The sequence below is a fragment of the Neocloeon triangulifer genome, unplaced genomic scaffold (genome assembly GCF_031216515.1).
Source record: "Neocloeon triangulifer isolate White Clay Creek 2 clone unplaced genomic scaffold, ASM3121651v1 ptg000022l, whole genome shotgun sequence".
NCBI lineage: Eukaryota > Metazoa > Arthropoda > Insecta > Ephemeroptera > Baetidae > Neocloeon > Neocloeon triangulifer.
Window position 1 is genome coordinate 5,022,761 of NW_026775562.1, and position 12,670 is coordinate 5,035,430.

At 44.4% G+C, this 12,670-nt stretch overlaps 3 protein-coding genes across 6 annotated transcripts in view; 1 reads left to right on the forward strand and 2 right to left on the reverse strand.

The window, feature by feature from the left end:
• The window catches only part of LOC132204769 (golgin subfamily A member 7), a 123,764-nt gene that overhangs the window by 108,591 nt on the left and 2,503 nt on the right, over window positions 1-12,670 (reverse strand). The gene's annotated exons all lie outside the window — the stretch shown is intronic.
• Window positions 471-9,545, forward strand: LOC132204762 (FYVE, RhoGEF and PH domain-containing protein 6-like). 2 transcript variants are annotated; one of them, XM_059633513.1, is made up of 14 exons: window positions 471-552; window positions 1,256-1,361; window positions 2,313-2,433; window positions 3,773-4,691; window positions 4,743-5,526; window positions 6,316-6,764; window positions 6,828-6,962; window positions 7,015-7,187; window positions 7,241-7,379; window positions 7,657-7,861; window positions 7,911-8,059; window positions 8,110-8,286; window positions 8,342-8,478; window positions 8,822-9,545. In XM_059633513.1, exons 2-14 carry the CDS (start codon window positions 1,343-1,345, stop codon window positions 8,859-8,861), a joined length of 3,447 nt encoding a protein of 1,148 aa, XP_059489496.1. In that variant the 5' UTR covers window positions 471-552; window positions 1,256-1,342; the 3' UTR covers window positions 8,862-9,545. The 2 variants fall into 2 exon arrangements, with proteins under 2 accessions (XP_059489496.1, XP_059489497.1); XM_059633514.1 differs by lacking the exon at window positions 471-552 and adding an exon at window positions 572-816.
• Window positions 9,516-12,670, reverse strand: part of LOC132204765 (uncharacterized) — a 95,464-nt gene continuing 92,309 nt past the window's right edge. For all 3 annotated transcript variants that reach the window (XM_059633517.1, XM_059633518.1, XM_059633519.1), the window contains one exon: window positions 9,516-12,342. In XM_059633517.1, the coding sequence (XP_059489500.1) occupies window positions 9,919-12,318 (2,400 nt within the window). In that variant the 5' untranslated portion in view covers window positions 12,319-12,342 and the 3' untranslated portion in view covers window positions 9,516-9,918. The remainder of the gene's footprint in view (window positions 12,343-12,670) is intronic.

The following is a 12,670-nucleotide window of genomic DNA, read 5'->3' on the forward strand; positions in this document are numbered from 1 at the left end:
ATACTGTTTTTCTAAAATTTTTTGGCCAATTCAAATGGTTTAACTGCGTTTAACTGTATGAGTTTTTTTTATATATATATTTTCACTGGAGTTGAATTCCACGAGAAAATTTTTCAATTGTGTTAATGTACTTTTTTTTAAATGTTTTAATTGAACAACATTATTAAGGGCTTATAATTTATAATGATTCTATTTGCACAATACATTACGCTGATCTTTGGAGCTTTTCGAAGCGCTAGAATGTGCAAAACTACACCAGGAAAACTCATTCCATCCGTCTTAAATTCTTGCCATTAATTGCCAGTTGAGCAAAAAAAGAAACACGAAAACAAACGGATATTATTGCACATCTGCCGTCTCTCTCTTTCTTTCCTCCTTGTCTGCACGCGCCTCTGCCAGTTCGCGCCTCTCCTCAGCCAATGAGCGCTCGGCCCCAGCAGCCGACCAATCAGCGCTCGGCTCAGTCTTCAGCGACAGCTGACGCGAATTTTCGCAGCGAGTTTTGCTCTCATCGGGAATTCTGCACTTGAGTGGACCAGTTTCGCGTCCGAGGTGAGTGAAACGGGACCTTTTCGGTTCGAGACGCCGTCCCGGACACTCGGCCGACGCCCTCGAGTCGGCGTCAAGCGTCGCTTCGGCGTCGATCGGCCCTGAGACGGGCTTCTTTATTATTCATGTGCTTTGTGGTCTCTGCGGCTGTTTTATTACGCACGACCGTGTTGTCTTCCGACTGATTCAGCCCGAGCAAATATCACTTATCAATCGAGTTACAAGGATAAGCTGTCCGACAGGAAAGGGTTGAACCCAGCAGTGACGGTATTTTATTTAAAAAAAAAATCATAATTTCTCACTCGTGCACTGTAAAAAAAACTGGGTGGGTCCAAGAGTCAGTGTTTGACATTTGAGCGTTGTCAGGCCTCGCTAGACCGCATTTGACACACTTAGCCTGCGTCCTGACGCGTGAAACTTCTCCGAAACAAGTTTTGACCTCGATTTGAATTAATTTGAATTTTATTAAATTTTTTTTATTTTCATCAACTTAATAATTCCGGGTTTGTCCCCCGCGAGTTTGTTGACGTTTTTTATTGCTTGGGGCGGTCGGTCTGAAATTAAACTGCAGGAGGAGGGTCCGGGGGGTGGTTGGGCGTTCTATTTTGGGGCCGGAGCGGCGTTCGGGAGGATCCGACCGTCTCGCTCGCCGAGAGCAGCAATTTAAATTTGTCGAGATTGTGCATCATGTGGTGTTATTTTGCAGAATGAGCAACTGAGTGACCGTCCAGATGCGGCGGCCATGACCTTGTGAGAGCAATCGGAGAACAAAATTAAGGGCCTCTGTGGATAAATGGCTACGAAGGCGCAGGGTAAGTTGATATTAATCAAGATAATTTCAGTTTTAATTCGGAGCCAAATGTTAAAAAAAAAATCTTTAATTTTGATACCGATTTAATTTAGTTCAGCTGGGAATTCAAGTGACTCAGCCGGCACTTCGGAAATTCACGTCACGTGTGTCTGGATCAATTTTATTGTTCTCGAGTCGCGTACCATCTTGGGCCGAACGTGAAAGCCATTGTTTCCGTGCACCTGTTGCCAATTTTTAATTTTCCTTTTGCCGCAACTCGCACGACGAGTATTGATTTCTCGACCATTAGCCGGTTTTGTTAATTTAACAGCTAAAAAAAAATCTTCAGTTTCTCACAACTGGTTGGAAATACGCTTGATTGGCCTTGGAAATCGGATCCGCAGACCCTTATTACATATTATTCGACACCTTACACGCCGCACCTAGGTTGAAATCGAAATATACCCTGAAAAACCGTACCTTCAGGTCTCTACCCTGAGAAATTTTATTCAAAATTATGAATGAAATCATTTTAAAAACATATAGTTAAGAAAAATTTAGAGTCTTGAGTTTTGTCTACCCTGACAGATACAAAAATTACCCTGGCAGGTTTAAAATTTACCCTGAGACGCCTGAAATAAATTTTTGCTTTTTTTCCAAAATTTATCCACTATTAAATGAGTTTATTCTTCCTCAAATTTGAAAGGAATTATGTTATATTTTGTTCCTTGTTATTCAGGTCCAGGTCTAGGACCCTGAGAAAGGTTGCGAGTATTTATGAACAAAATCTCGTTGTGTTTGGTGTCGTTTGATGGGTTTTCGGGGTCGCCGAGTGCAAATCAAGTGTCAAATTGACAATCAAAAGTGGTCCTCGACGTGCTTTCTAAATAATCACAATGGTGCCAGTCACGTCCTTGAATTTTCCGGCCGAGCGCACACCCTCTCGCCGCTCGACTGATCCTCTCGCTTTCAGGGAACAAGATTTGCCTTCCGAAGCCGTCGCTGCCGCCAAAGCCGTCGCCCGAGTTGCTGAAACAGTCGCCCGGCAGACGTTCGCTGCGAGCCTCGATCGTCAGCAAAAATGCCCCCATCAGGTGAATTTGCGCCCCCTCTCCGCTAACACCAACCAACCCCCATCACTAACCCTTAAAAAGTACCCCTGCTAGCATCATCCGGACAAATTCTCTCACATTCATAGTTACATCCAGTGTAAGTAAAAAAGTTCAAGACCAATAATCTCTCAGTAGACGCACTTTAGCTGTTCGTAGTTTAAAGAAAAAATTAATTCCAACCGAAAAGATAAAGTTTAAAGTTGACACATTCTGTCTTTGTCGCAAGAGCTGATAAGACACCCAATTTAAAAAGTATTGTTTATTTTGTAATCGGGCACGCTCGAACCACTTTTCGGTATGCGGAGGCGTGTATAATATGTTGTGCAATCGGTTGGCAATTTTGTTTTTTTTTTCTTGCGCACACACAAACACACAAACACACACAGTCCATCACAAGCATATTGTAAGTTGTTGAAAGCATGTCGGTTTTTGTGTCTCTCGTTTGTCAAGTGTTTCTGCGATAGCGCGCTGAGGACAAAATATTTATTGTGACAAAAAAATTGTACATTTGAAGTAGTTGTTCCCTTCTGAGCGCAGCCATATACATAACAACTTCCCCCAGTAATCCACTAACGCTGTAGCAGAACTGGTAAAGTGCATGTTCGGTGTCAATCTTAGTAATTGATTAATTTATTGATTTATTTATTCAAAATATAGAAATTTCCTGCCTTTTCTGTTAAATTTTTAATAAATAATCATTATTTTAAATTGATTATTGAATTGCGGTACTATTTAAATTACAATTAAAATTTACAGAAATGCTCTAAATTCAATTAATTATTTAAAATTCTAGATAAATTTGATTTTAAATTGCTAAAATATTTTAATTTTAGTCAAATTGCAATTAAAATTTAAAGAAAAATGCTCAAATAATATTTAATTTATTATTAAAAATTCAAAAATATTATGATGTTTAATTGCAAAAATATTTTAATTTGAGTCAAATTGCAATTAAAATTTAAATAATTGCTCCATATTCATTTTATTAATTTATATTCTAGCTAAATTTGATTTAAAATTGCAAAACTATTTAAATGTTTGTCAAATTACACTTAAAATTGAGAAAAATATTTAATTTATTATTAAAATTCAAGATTATTATGATTTAAAATTGAAAAAATAATTCAATTTTAGTCGAAATTGATGATTCCATATAAATTTTTGTTTTTAATTTCAAAACATTTTATTGCGGCAGGAAGTTTTAGCAGCTTATCACGAGTTAATATTATTTCCTGTGCCTTTAATGTAGTGAGCGTTTAACAATCTTTAAGCAACCAGCTGTTTTTTTTTTCTTCCTATAATTTTCACTCTCTTCTTTCAGTCCTGAGCTCGCCCAGCGGGCCCTTCCCCCTCCACCGAAGCCCGTTCTGCCGGTGCGGACGGTGCCCCCGAAGCCGCAGCTGCTGCCCAAGCCACACCTCCCGAAGGACCCGGACTTGGTGTTGTCCAGCAAGAAACAGGCCCCAGTCGCGCGGTTGGACGAGTTCTCGGACAACCCGGTGCGACCCCCTCGCGCCCCAAAGTGCCAAAGACAGCCGGGATCGCCGCCCCCGGTGCGTCCGAAGCCCTTCCTGACGCCTCCGTGCGCCGCCACCAAGCAGAAGAGCGCCAGTCTCGGGAGGGACGTCGACCCTTCGGCGTGGTTCGTGTGGCAAGGCACGCCCATCAGACCGCCGAGGAGAAAGGGTGGGTGTCCGGCGAGGGCGTCGCAACCGCTCGGACGGAGCGTTTCGCTCTTCAGCTCCATCGAGCAGGCGGACAAAAATAACATCCCAATCTACGCCACCGTCAATTACAGTCTGAAGAAGAACCGACGGGTGCAGCAGCAGACCAAAAGCGCCGACTGTCTCGACTCGAAACCGAGGCGATACAATTTGTTCACCAATTCGGAGGAGCTGCTGGACAAGTCCGAGTTGTCGGAACAACCCGAGGAGGAGGAGGAGCGGAGAATCTCGACGGAGAAGAAGAATATCTACGAGGAATTGGAGAGCAATCTGGAGAGCTTCAGCAGGGAGCTGGAGGCGTTGGAGAAAAGCATCTCGGAAAAAAGTGACGAGCAGGTGCTGGTTAGTCAATCAGAGCCGGCTAATCTTATCAGCGGCCAAGATAAAGATTGCATGGGAAACTCGGAGTGCGCCAGTCTGCTCGATTTGTGCGCAAAAAACGTGGACAGGATTGATCTGGAATCGGGAAAGACGGAAGTGAAGGCCGAGTCCAACGAGGATGAGAATTCATCAAAGGTTAGTTTCCTGAATCCCAATTTTAGATTTTTTACATTCTTCTTTTTTCAGCTGGAGGAATTTTTCTCGGCCAACACGTCACATCACAGTAGCTTAAATGACATTATGCCGGATATTTTGGACGAGGAGGGGAAGCAACGGCCCGTCCGCGAGGATGACGAATCATTCGGCAGTGCCGAGAACGTAGTGCCGAGCGACAGCAACTACGTCACCATGTCCGACCACAAAGGGTCGCCGCACCTCAAGCACAAGAGCCTCTCAAAGTCTCTCTTGACCAGGAAAAAGCGGCACAAGCTGAAGAAGGAGCCGGACGGCGAGTTGTCCGCCGGCGTTTTGGGCGACCTCGATTCGGACACGGCGCGCTCCGTGGACGACGTCCAGGGCGACGAGCGCGAGCGGAAAAATTCCTTCTTCAACAATTTCATCCGCGGCAAGCAGAACCGCAAGTCCAAGGACAAGAAGGAGTCGAGCACGTTTTACCTCCGCAAGGGCAAGGAAACGCCCAGCATTGTGATCAACTCGGACTTCGAGACGGAGCCCGAGGAGGAGGAGGAAGAGGAGAACCTCAGCGTCAATTCAACCTACTCAAAGTTGTCGATAGAACCCACCCTGAGCACCAACTCGATTAACTCGACCAACTCGGTGTGCTCCGAGCCGGACACGAACTCGGACCTGAGCGAGGAGCAGAAAAAGGCGTTGAAAGCGTTCAAAACTGCCGAGGAGCTGATGACCTCTGAAAGGACCTACGTGGACTCGTTGAAACTTTTATGCGTTGACTTTCGATCCTACGTCAAAGTGCAATCTGGGAAGGATTCGAAGAATCCCATTATTCATGGTCAGTAAAGTTTTATTTAAAATAAAATAAAAAATTAAAAGCAAAATTCCAATCTAAAGGAAGGCTTAAAAAATTGATTTCGTTTAAGAGTTGCATTTACTCAATATCAAATTTATCTAGAATTTTAAACAATAAATTTACTTTTGAGCATTTCTCTCATTTTAACTTTAATTTAACTAAAATTTTACTTTTTTTGAAATTCAAAATCAAATTTATGTAGAATTTAAATTATAAAATGAACTTAGATCATTTCTCCAAATTTTAATTGTAATTTGACCAAAATTTTAATATTTATCTGATATTTAAAATAATTTATCTAGAATTTTAAACAATAAATTTAATTTTCAGCATTTCTCTCAATTTTAATTTGACTAAAATTTATAAATATTTTTGCAACTTTATATCAAATTTATTTCTAGATTTTGAAATAATAATTTTATTTGAGAGCATTGCTTTTAATTTCAATTGCAATTTGTCTAAAATTTAGAACTTTGCAGTTTATTATCAAATTTATTTAGAAATATTAAATTTGGAAAATTTTTCTATAATTTTATTTGTGATTTGACCAAAATATAAATAATTTTGCAATTTAAAGTCAAATTTATCTAGAATTATTAATAATTAATTGAATTTTGAGCATTTCACTCAATTTTTATTCAAATTTGACTGAAATTTTCAATTTATCAATTTATATTAAATCAAAATATCTAGAATTTTAAACTAAATGGAATTTTGAGCACTTATCTCAATTTCAATTGTAATTTGACTAAAATTTTCACATTTTTGCAGAGAGTGACCTGAACAAGATACTAAACCATTTGCCACAACTGCTGGTCCTGAATGAGGATCTGTTGCGCGACCTCGAGAATCGCATTGTCTGTTGGAACGAGAACGAGAAGATCTCGGACATCATCGTGAAAAAGGGTCCTTTCCTCAAGCTGTACACTTCGTACATGCAGGACTTTGAGGTGCAGGTGCACTTTCTGGACGAGTGTTGCCACAAGAGCGCCGCGTTCGCCAGGGTCGTGCACGAGTTCGAGGCGCTGCCCAGGTGCAACAAGCTGCGCCTCAGCCACTACATGCTCACGCCCGTGCAGAGGTTCACCAAGTACCGACTGCTGCTGCAGCAGTACTTGCACTACCTCGACCAACACTCGCCCGACTACCAGGACACGCAGGTGGCGCTGCAAATTGTCTGCGAGGTCGCCGAACATGCCAACAAAAGCATGAGGGAAGGGGTCAGTATTGACAAAAGGCTTAGAATTTATTTCAAAAATTAATATATTTACTGTATTTTTCAGGACGCCTTGTCTAAAATGTTGAAATTGCAATCGTTGTTAGGCTGTGAACTGATTAAACCGGGCAGGGTCCTCATCCGTCAGGGTGAACTGCAGAAGATCTGTCGAAAGGGCATCCAACCTCGATACTTTATTTTAGTAATAAATTCAGAATTAATTTTTTATTAAAATATACATTTTTGTAAAACAGTTTAGTGACTGCTTGATGTACACTTCGTATCACGGCTCGGCTCTTTTGAACGGGCTCAAAATGAATCTGGAGATTCCTCTGCAAACGGTCCAAGTGCGAGTTTCCTCGACCGAGGACTACAGCAATGAATTCAGTATTATCAGCGTTAAGAGAAGTTTCACTTTAGTCGCTAGGTACATCAAAATTTTGTTTTGAAATTCACAATCTCATTTGAATACGGTTGCAGTTCTGCCAAAGAAAGGGATGCGTGGGTTGAAGACATGAAGGCCGCGGTCAAAGACAAGGTCAGCAAGCAACAGTCATTCCAGCAGGCCAAGCTAATTGCTGATGGACTAAATAGGCCCATGACCACCTTGGGTCACACGGTAAAGAATAAAAAAAATGATTTTCTTAAAATTTGTACCACTTTGGAAATATTAGATTTGGAAAAGAGTTTTTTTTTTATTTAAACTTTCATTTACTTTTAAAATTAATTTTTTTTATCAATAATTAAATGTTAAATAAAATTTAACTTTTTTATTTAATTAAATTATTATTTTTAAATTTAACAGTATAAATTAATTTATTTTTTAATCAATACTCAATTTTATTTTATTATTAAATTTAATTTTTTCATTATTAAATTTAAAATACTAATTTAAGGCTCCTCTTTGGATTCCGGACGACCGTGTGACCACTTGCCAGAATTGTGCTGTTCGTGAGTTCAGTCTCACCCACCGAAGGCATCACTGCCGGGCCTGCGGATACGTTGTGTGCGGAGACTGCTCCACCAACAAGGCCCTGCTCAGGTACATCCAGTACCAGGCAGCCAGGGTCTGTGACAAATGTTACGACATTCTGCAAAAAGGTTGAGATTTTAAATAAATTTTAATATTTTACTAAAAATGAATTTCTAGAGTTTGACGATCCGCTGTTTTCTCTTCCGGCCGATCTTTCCAACGAAGCCATCAACGAGATCATGGAAAACGCTAAAATTTACTACAGGAAAAACTTGCCCAGCGGAAAGAAAACCAAAGCTCCTGTCGTCCCCCAAAGACTTTTAGAAGTAATTTGGAATTGTTTTAATTAATATAATTTAATTTAATTTTAATTTAGGTAACTGCAATGGAGTCCGAGTGCACAATCAAAGGCTGGTTGCAAAGACTGGTGAATCGTTCGTGGAAGAAGATGTGGTTCGTTTTGAAGGACCAGGTGCTCTATGCTTACAAAGCCTCCGAAGATGTCGTCGCCATCGAAACCACACCCGTCCTTGGCTTCTCTGTCGAAACACCTGTAAGTCTTTTGAAGAAATAAAAAGGAATTATTGTTAATCAAAATTTTGCTTCAGGATCACATGGTGGAAGGGGTGCATCCGGAGCTGGTCTTCACCCTTAGTCACAAAACAGCCTCCCATCTGCCTCTGCAGGCGCAGTCAAGTGTTCCGAAAATGGTTTTCCACGCAGAGTTCAAAGATTGTGCAGAGAGGTAGAAATGATTGATAAAGATTTTAGAGGAAAAACGACAATTTTAACTAAACTATTGAAATAAAGTAATTTAGCATAGTTATTTTTCGGATATTTTAAAATATTTGAAATTAAAATAACTAATTCTTAAATATTTAGAATTTCTAAATAATCAAAACTAATTATTTTTTAATTTAAAATCTTTTTAATTTTAAATGTTTAAGAAATATTTTTCTAATTATTTTCTTTTAATAGTTTAATTGAAATTTGACACTTTTCCTCTAGAATTTTTATAAATTTTAATTTTTTGATTTAATATTTATTTGTTTTTAATGAATATTTACTAATGAATTTTTTTCTAATAGGTGGATCGAAGCATTTAAGTCGGCAACTGTGCTGAACTGACGTGATTTAGACAATTGTGAACGCATCCGGTAGAAGATGTTTGTGCTCCTCTGCGTAATCAAAACTGCTTTCCCGCGCCATTTCTTGTTCATTTTTTTACATCGTGCTGATGGTGCCAATTACTAAAGAATCTGACCGTATTTGACGTTTTCCTAGGCAGCTGCATATCAATACAGATTTCATAGTCAACGCCCTCAGCGAAGCAACTCTAGGAGATTACGTTTTATTTGTTTACAATATATAGGCTCAGTGATTGAAGCAATATTTCATAAGTCATGTACAGCACACTTTTCCAGTCGACTGTTTTTTTATTCATTGCACCGCATGTCGCCATGTAACCTCTTTATTGCCATAGGCTTGTTGCAGTTGATTAGAAAAAATTGTATTTCGATCGTTGGTGTCTTAAAATTTAACACGTTTGTTAATTATACTTGCTGTTGAAAAGGAAATTGTTTAGTCAAAAAGCTGGAATTTACTTGAGAAAAGTTAGACTTTGTGATGCGACCAAAGGCATTAAGTGTTTTTGAAAATTGTAATCAGATCATGTCATTTATCGCTTGTAAGGCAAAAACATAAAACAGTGTGATATTCTACTACGATTGATTGAAGTTTTAGATGAATCTAAATTCGAGATGGTGTGTTATTGTGTCACAAAAATACCAGAGCAATATTTATTCGTAGAGATTTCAACTTTTTATTTTTCTCTAATTTACATCACATGTTGATTATGTACATTCGAGAGAACGAAATGGAATCGTTTCTGTCTCAAAACGACAGAATTATCGGAGTCAGGCGGATCCCTAGAAAATATAGTCACTTTACACAAATGATTTTTTTGAGAGAAAATAGAATATTCAGTCCGACTAGTTACTCATGGTCAATGTACAAAAATAGAAGGGTATGGTACACACTCGCCTCGGGAGGGAAGCTCAATTATTTTTTTTTCAACTCAGTCTTTCCCTCGGACAGCCCCTCGTCCGCACTGCACTACTTTCAGAAAGTTCTTTTGATTCTCGTATCCTAATCAGTCGTTGAGGAAGGATTGTTCTGGCCGAGGTCAAACGGCACTCTCGTCGTCCGGCCGGGCGTACAAATTGTAGTGGGCCGAGGTGGGCGAGGCGAGGGGGTGGCCTGGGAAGGCGAGGGGCGCGTAGCCGGCGTGCTGGTGCAGGGCGGCCAGTCGGTCGAGGATGCTCCTCGAGAGCAACTCGTCGCGCCACATGATGTCGCCGTTTTTGGAGTAAATGTCCGAGCCGACCGCCGAGTCGGGGCTCACGTCCTCGGAAGGGCCCCGTGGGTGTCGGGAGCCCCCTGAGGAGGAGGACGAAGAGGGCGACGACTCGTCGGTGAAGTCCGAGTCGGAGGGGTGGTGGCAGTGCGCCCAGCGCGGTTGGGGAATGGGGGGTCGGGGTCCCGGGAGCCCCACTGGGTGCCCCATTCCCCCGTTGCGGGACATGGTCCTGTGAAGAACTTCCTCCATGGGCTGCTCAGGGTCGGCCGAGGTGCGAAACCGGACGAAGCCGTCCTCGGCGAAGAGCATCGAGGAGGGCCGGTCGGTCTGCGGCTCCACTAGGTGGGGCACGGCCATGGTCACGGGAGGGGGAGGAGGGGCGACCAGGGTGCGCAGCTGGTAGGGGTCCTCGTAGAGTTTCTTCTGCACGGCGTAGTTGGCGCCGCAGACGGCAGGGTAGAGGTCCTGCGAGCAGTCCCTCGAGGGGTCCTTGAAGGCCTTTTTGGAGGGCGACGGCACCCTGAGGGCGGCCACGAAGGCCATCAGCAGACTGATGGACACCTCGATGACCCTGACGGAGAAGTGGAAGCCCCACCAGGGCCAGGGTCGGGGCGGTTGTTCGCCGAAGAGGCCAGCGACGCCGAAGACTCCGTAGAGGTGGACGCAGACCAGCAGGAGGAGGAGCATGGCCACGGCCAGCAGGGAGCGCAGGACGAGGCCCAGGGAGGCGGGAGGCACGTGCTGCGTGGTGGAGAACATGGGGTTCAGGGTGGACAGCGACCTGGAGAGCAGCGGGAAGGCGGCCAGGTAGGCCAGGGCGAGGGCCACGGCCCACACCAGGAGCAGCCACTCGTTGATCAGCAAAAGCCGCTTGGCCGTCGGTTGGGCCACGAGGCCGGCGGCCAGCTGGAGGCCAAGACAGGTGACCACCAGGAGGACGGCGCCGGCAGCCGCGGCCACCAGGGCTGGCCTCCTCAGGGACAAAAGCTGCGTCCGCGTGAACCGCGCCACAAATAGGAAGAGCAGGGCGAAGGTGAGGCACAGGAGGGGAAGCGCAAAGTGGAGGAGAATGGGCGCCAGGGACTCAGGGTAGGCGCGGTGCAGGTTGTAGGCGTCGTGCAGGAGGAAGATCGCCCTTCCGACGCCCACCGTCAGCAGGAGGCCGTTGCTCAGGTGCAGGTAGAGGGGGGAAAGGACGCGGCCGCCTCCCCTCCGCAGCCAGGTGATCAGACACACCAGCACCAGGACCAAGAAGAGGCCGCCCATCAGGTAGACGTGGACGTCCCAGGCCACACCCCACACCCTCAGGTCGTAGTCGTCCCCCTGAGTGAGGCGTTCATCCTCAGGTCGCTGGTCAGGGCGAAGGTCGTTGTTGAGGTCGTTGTCCACGTCCGGCACCTCCGACGGTTCCTCCTCTTCCTCCTCAGGTTGATATTCCTCCGGAAGGTCCGTCTCAGGTGGCGGCGGAGGAGGGGTGGTGGTCGAGGTGGTGCTCGTCGTCGGGTGCTCCATGGGGAACATTTTGTTCAGGTCGAGCAGCAACCTGGTGGGGCGGTCGTCAGGTTCCTTCCTGCCGTTGCTGCCGGACAGAATCCTGGTCACGGCCGGGTTCTGCAGAATGGGCACAAAGTTGATTTCGGTCTCGTTGTGGGGGTCCGAGTGCCTCTGGCCACCTGAGTTGGACCCTTCCTTGCCACCTGAACCGCCCCTGGCAGGCGTGTTGAGGGGTTTGTGCTTGAGGGGCAGGTCCGGGGGCCTGATGGGGATGCGCTCCTGCTCCGGCGGGCCTTTGGGCGGCACCGGGGGCGGCCGCTTGTGGCCTCCGTGCGACCCTTCGCTCAGGGAGCCGCGCAGAATGGGCTTGTCCGCGAAAGGGTTGAGGTACTCCGGGGGCAGGGGGTGTTTGAGCCGCCCCCGGGTGACGGGGGCCTCGGTCGAGGAGGTGGGCCTTCGGGGGGCCGGCGTGATGGGCCTCGGAGGCGGCGGGGGCGGCCTCCTGGGGGTGGTGGGAGGCGTCGGGGGCGGCACGGAGGGGGTGGTGCTTCCGTAGGCCGCGCGTTGGAAGACGGCGGCGATGTCCTTCTCCTGGGAGCTGTGGTTCCAGCCGAAGGGCAGGTCGAGGAACGACACGCTCGGCATCACGGCCGAGTTGGGGCTGGTGCTCGGCTCGACGGGGACGGCGGCGGCGCACGCCCACGCGACCAGCAACACGCGCAGCACCATCATGGCGATCACCTCATTCCAGGCAATCTGCAAATTTAAAAATCAGTTAGAAAAAAAGCAAAATTACATATTAATTAAAGAAAATTTTATATAAAACTGTTTGTGATTGTTCTCGTTCACTTCAGGTAAACCGAATAAATAATATTTAATTATTATTTATTTTTTTTCCATTTTAATTTAGCAACTTTTAAACTTATTTTGATTTTTTTTTTGTTATAAAGAAACAGCAAAGTCAGCTTATCAAATTATTTGATTTTAAAATTTATTTTAGAATTTATATCAAACCGAATTTACGTCCAATGCAGAAGTTACAGAATTTCACTAAAAAAATACATTAAAAAATCAACAATTTTGT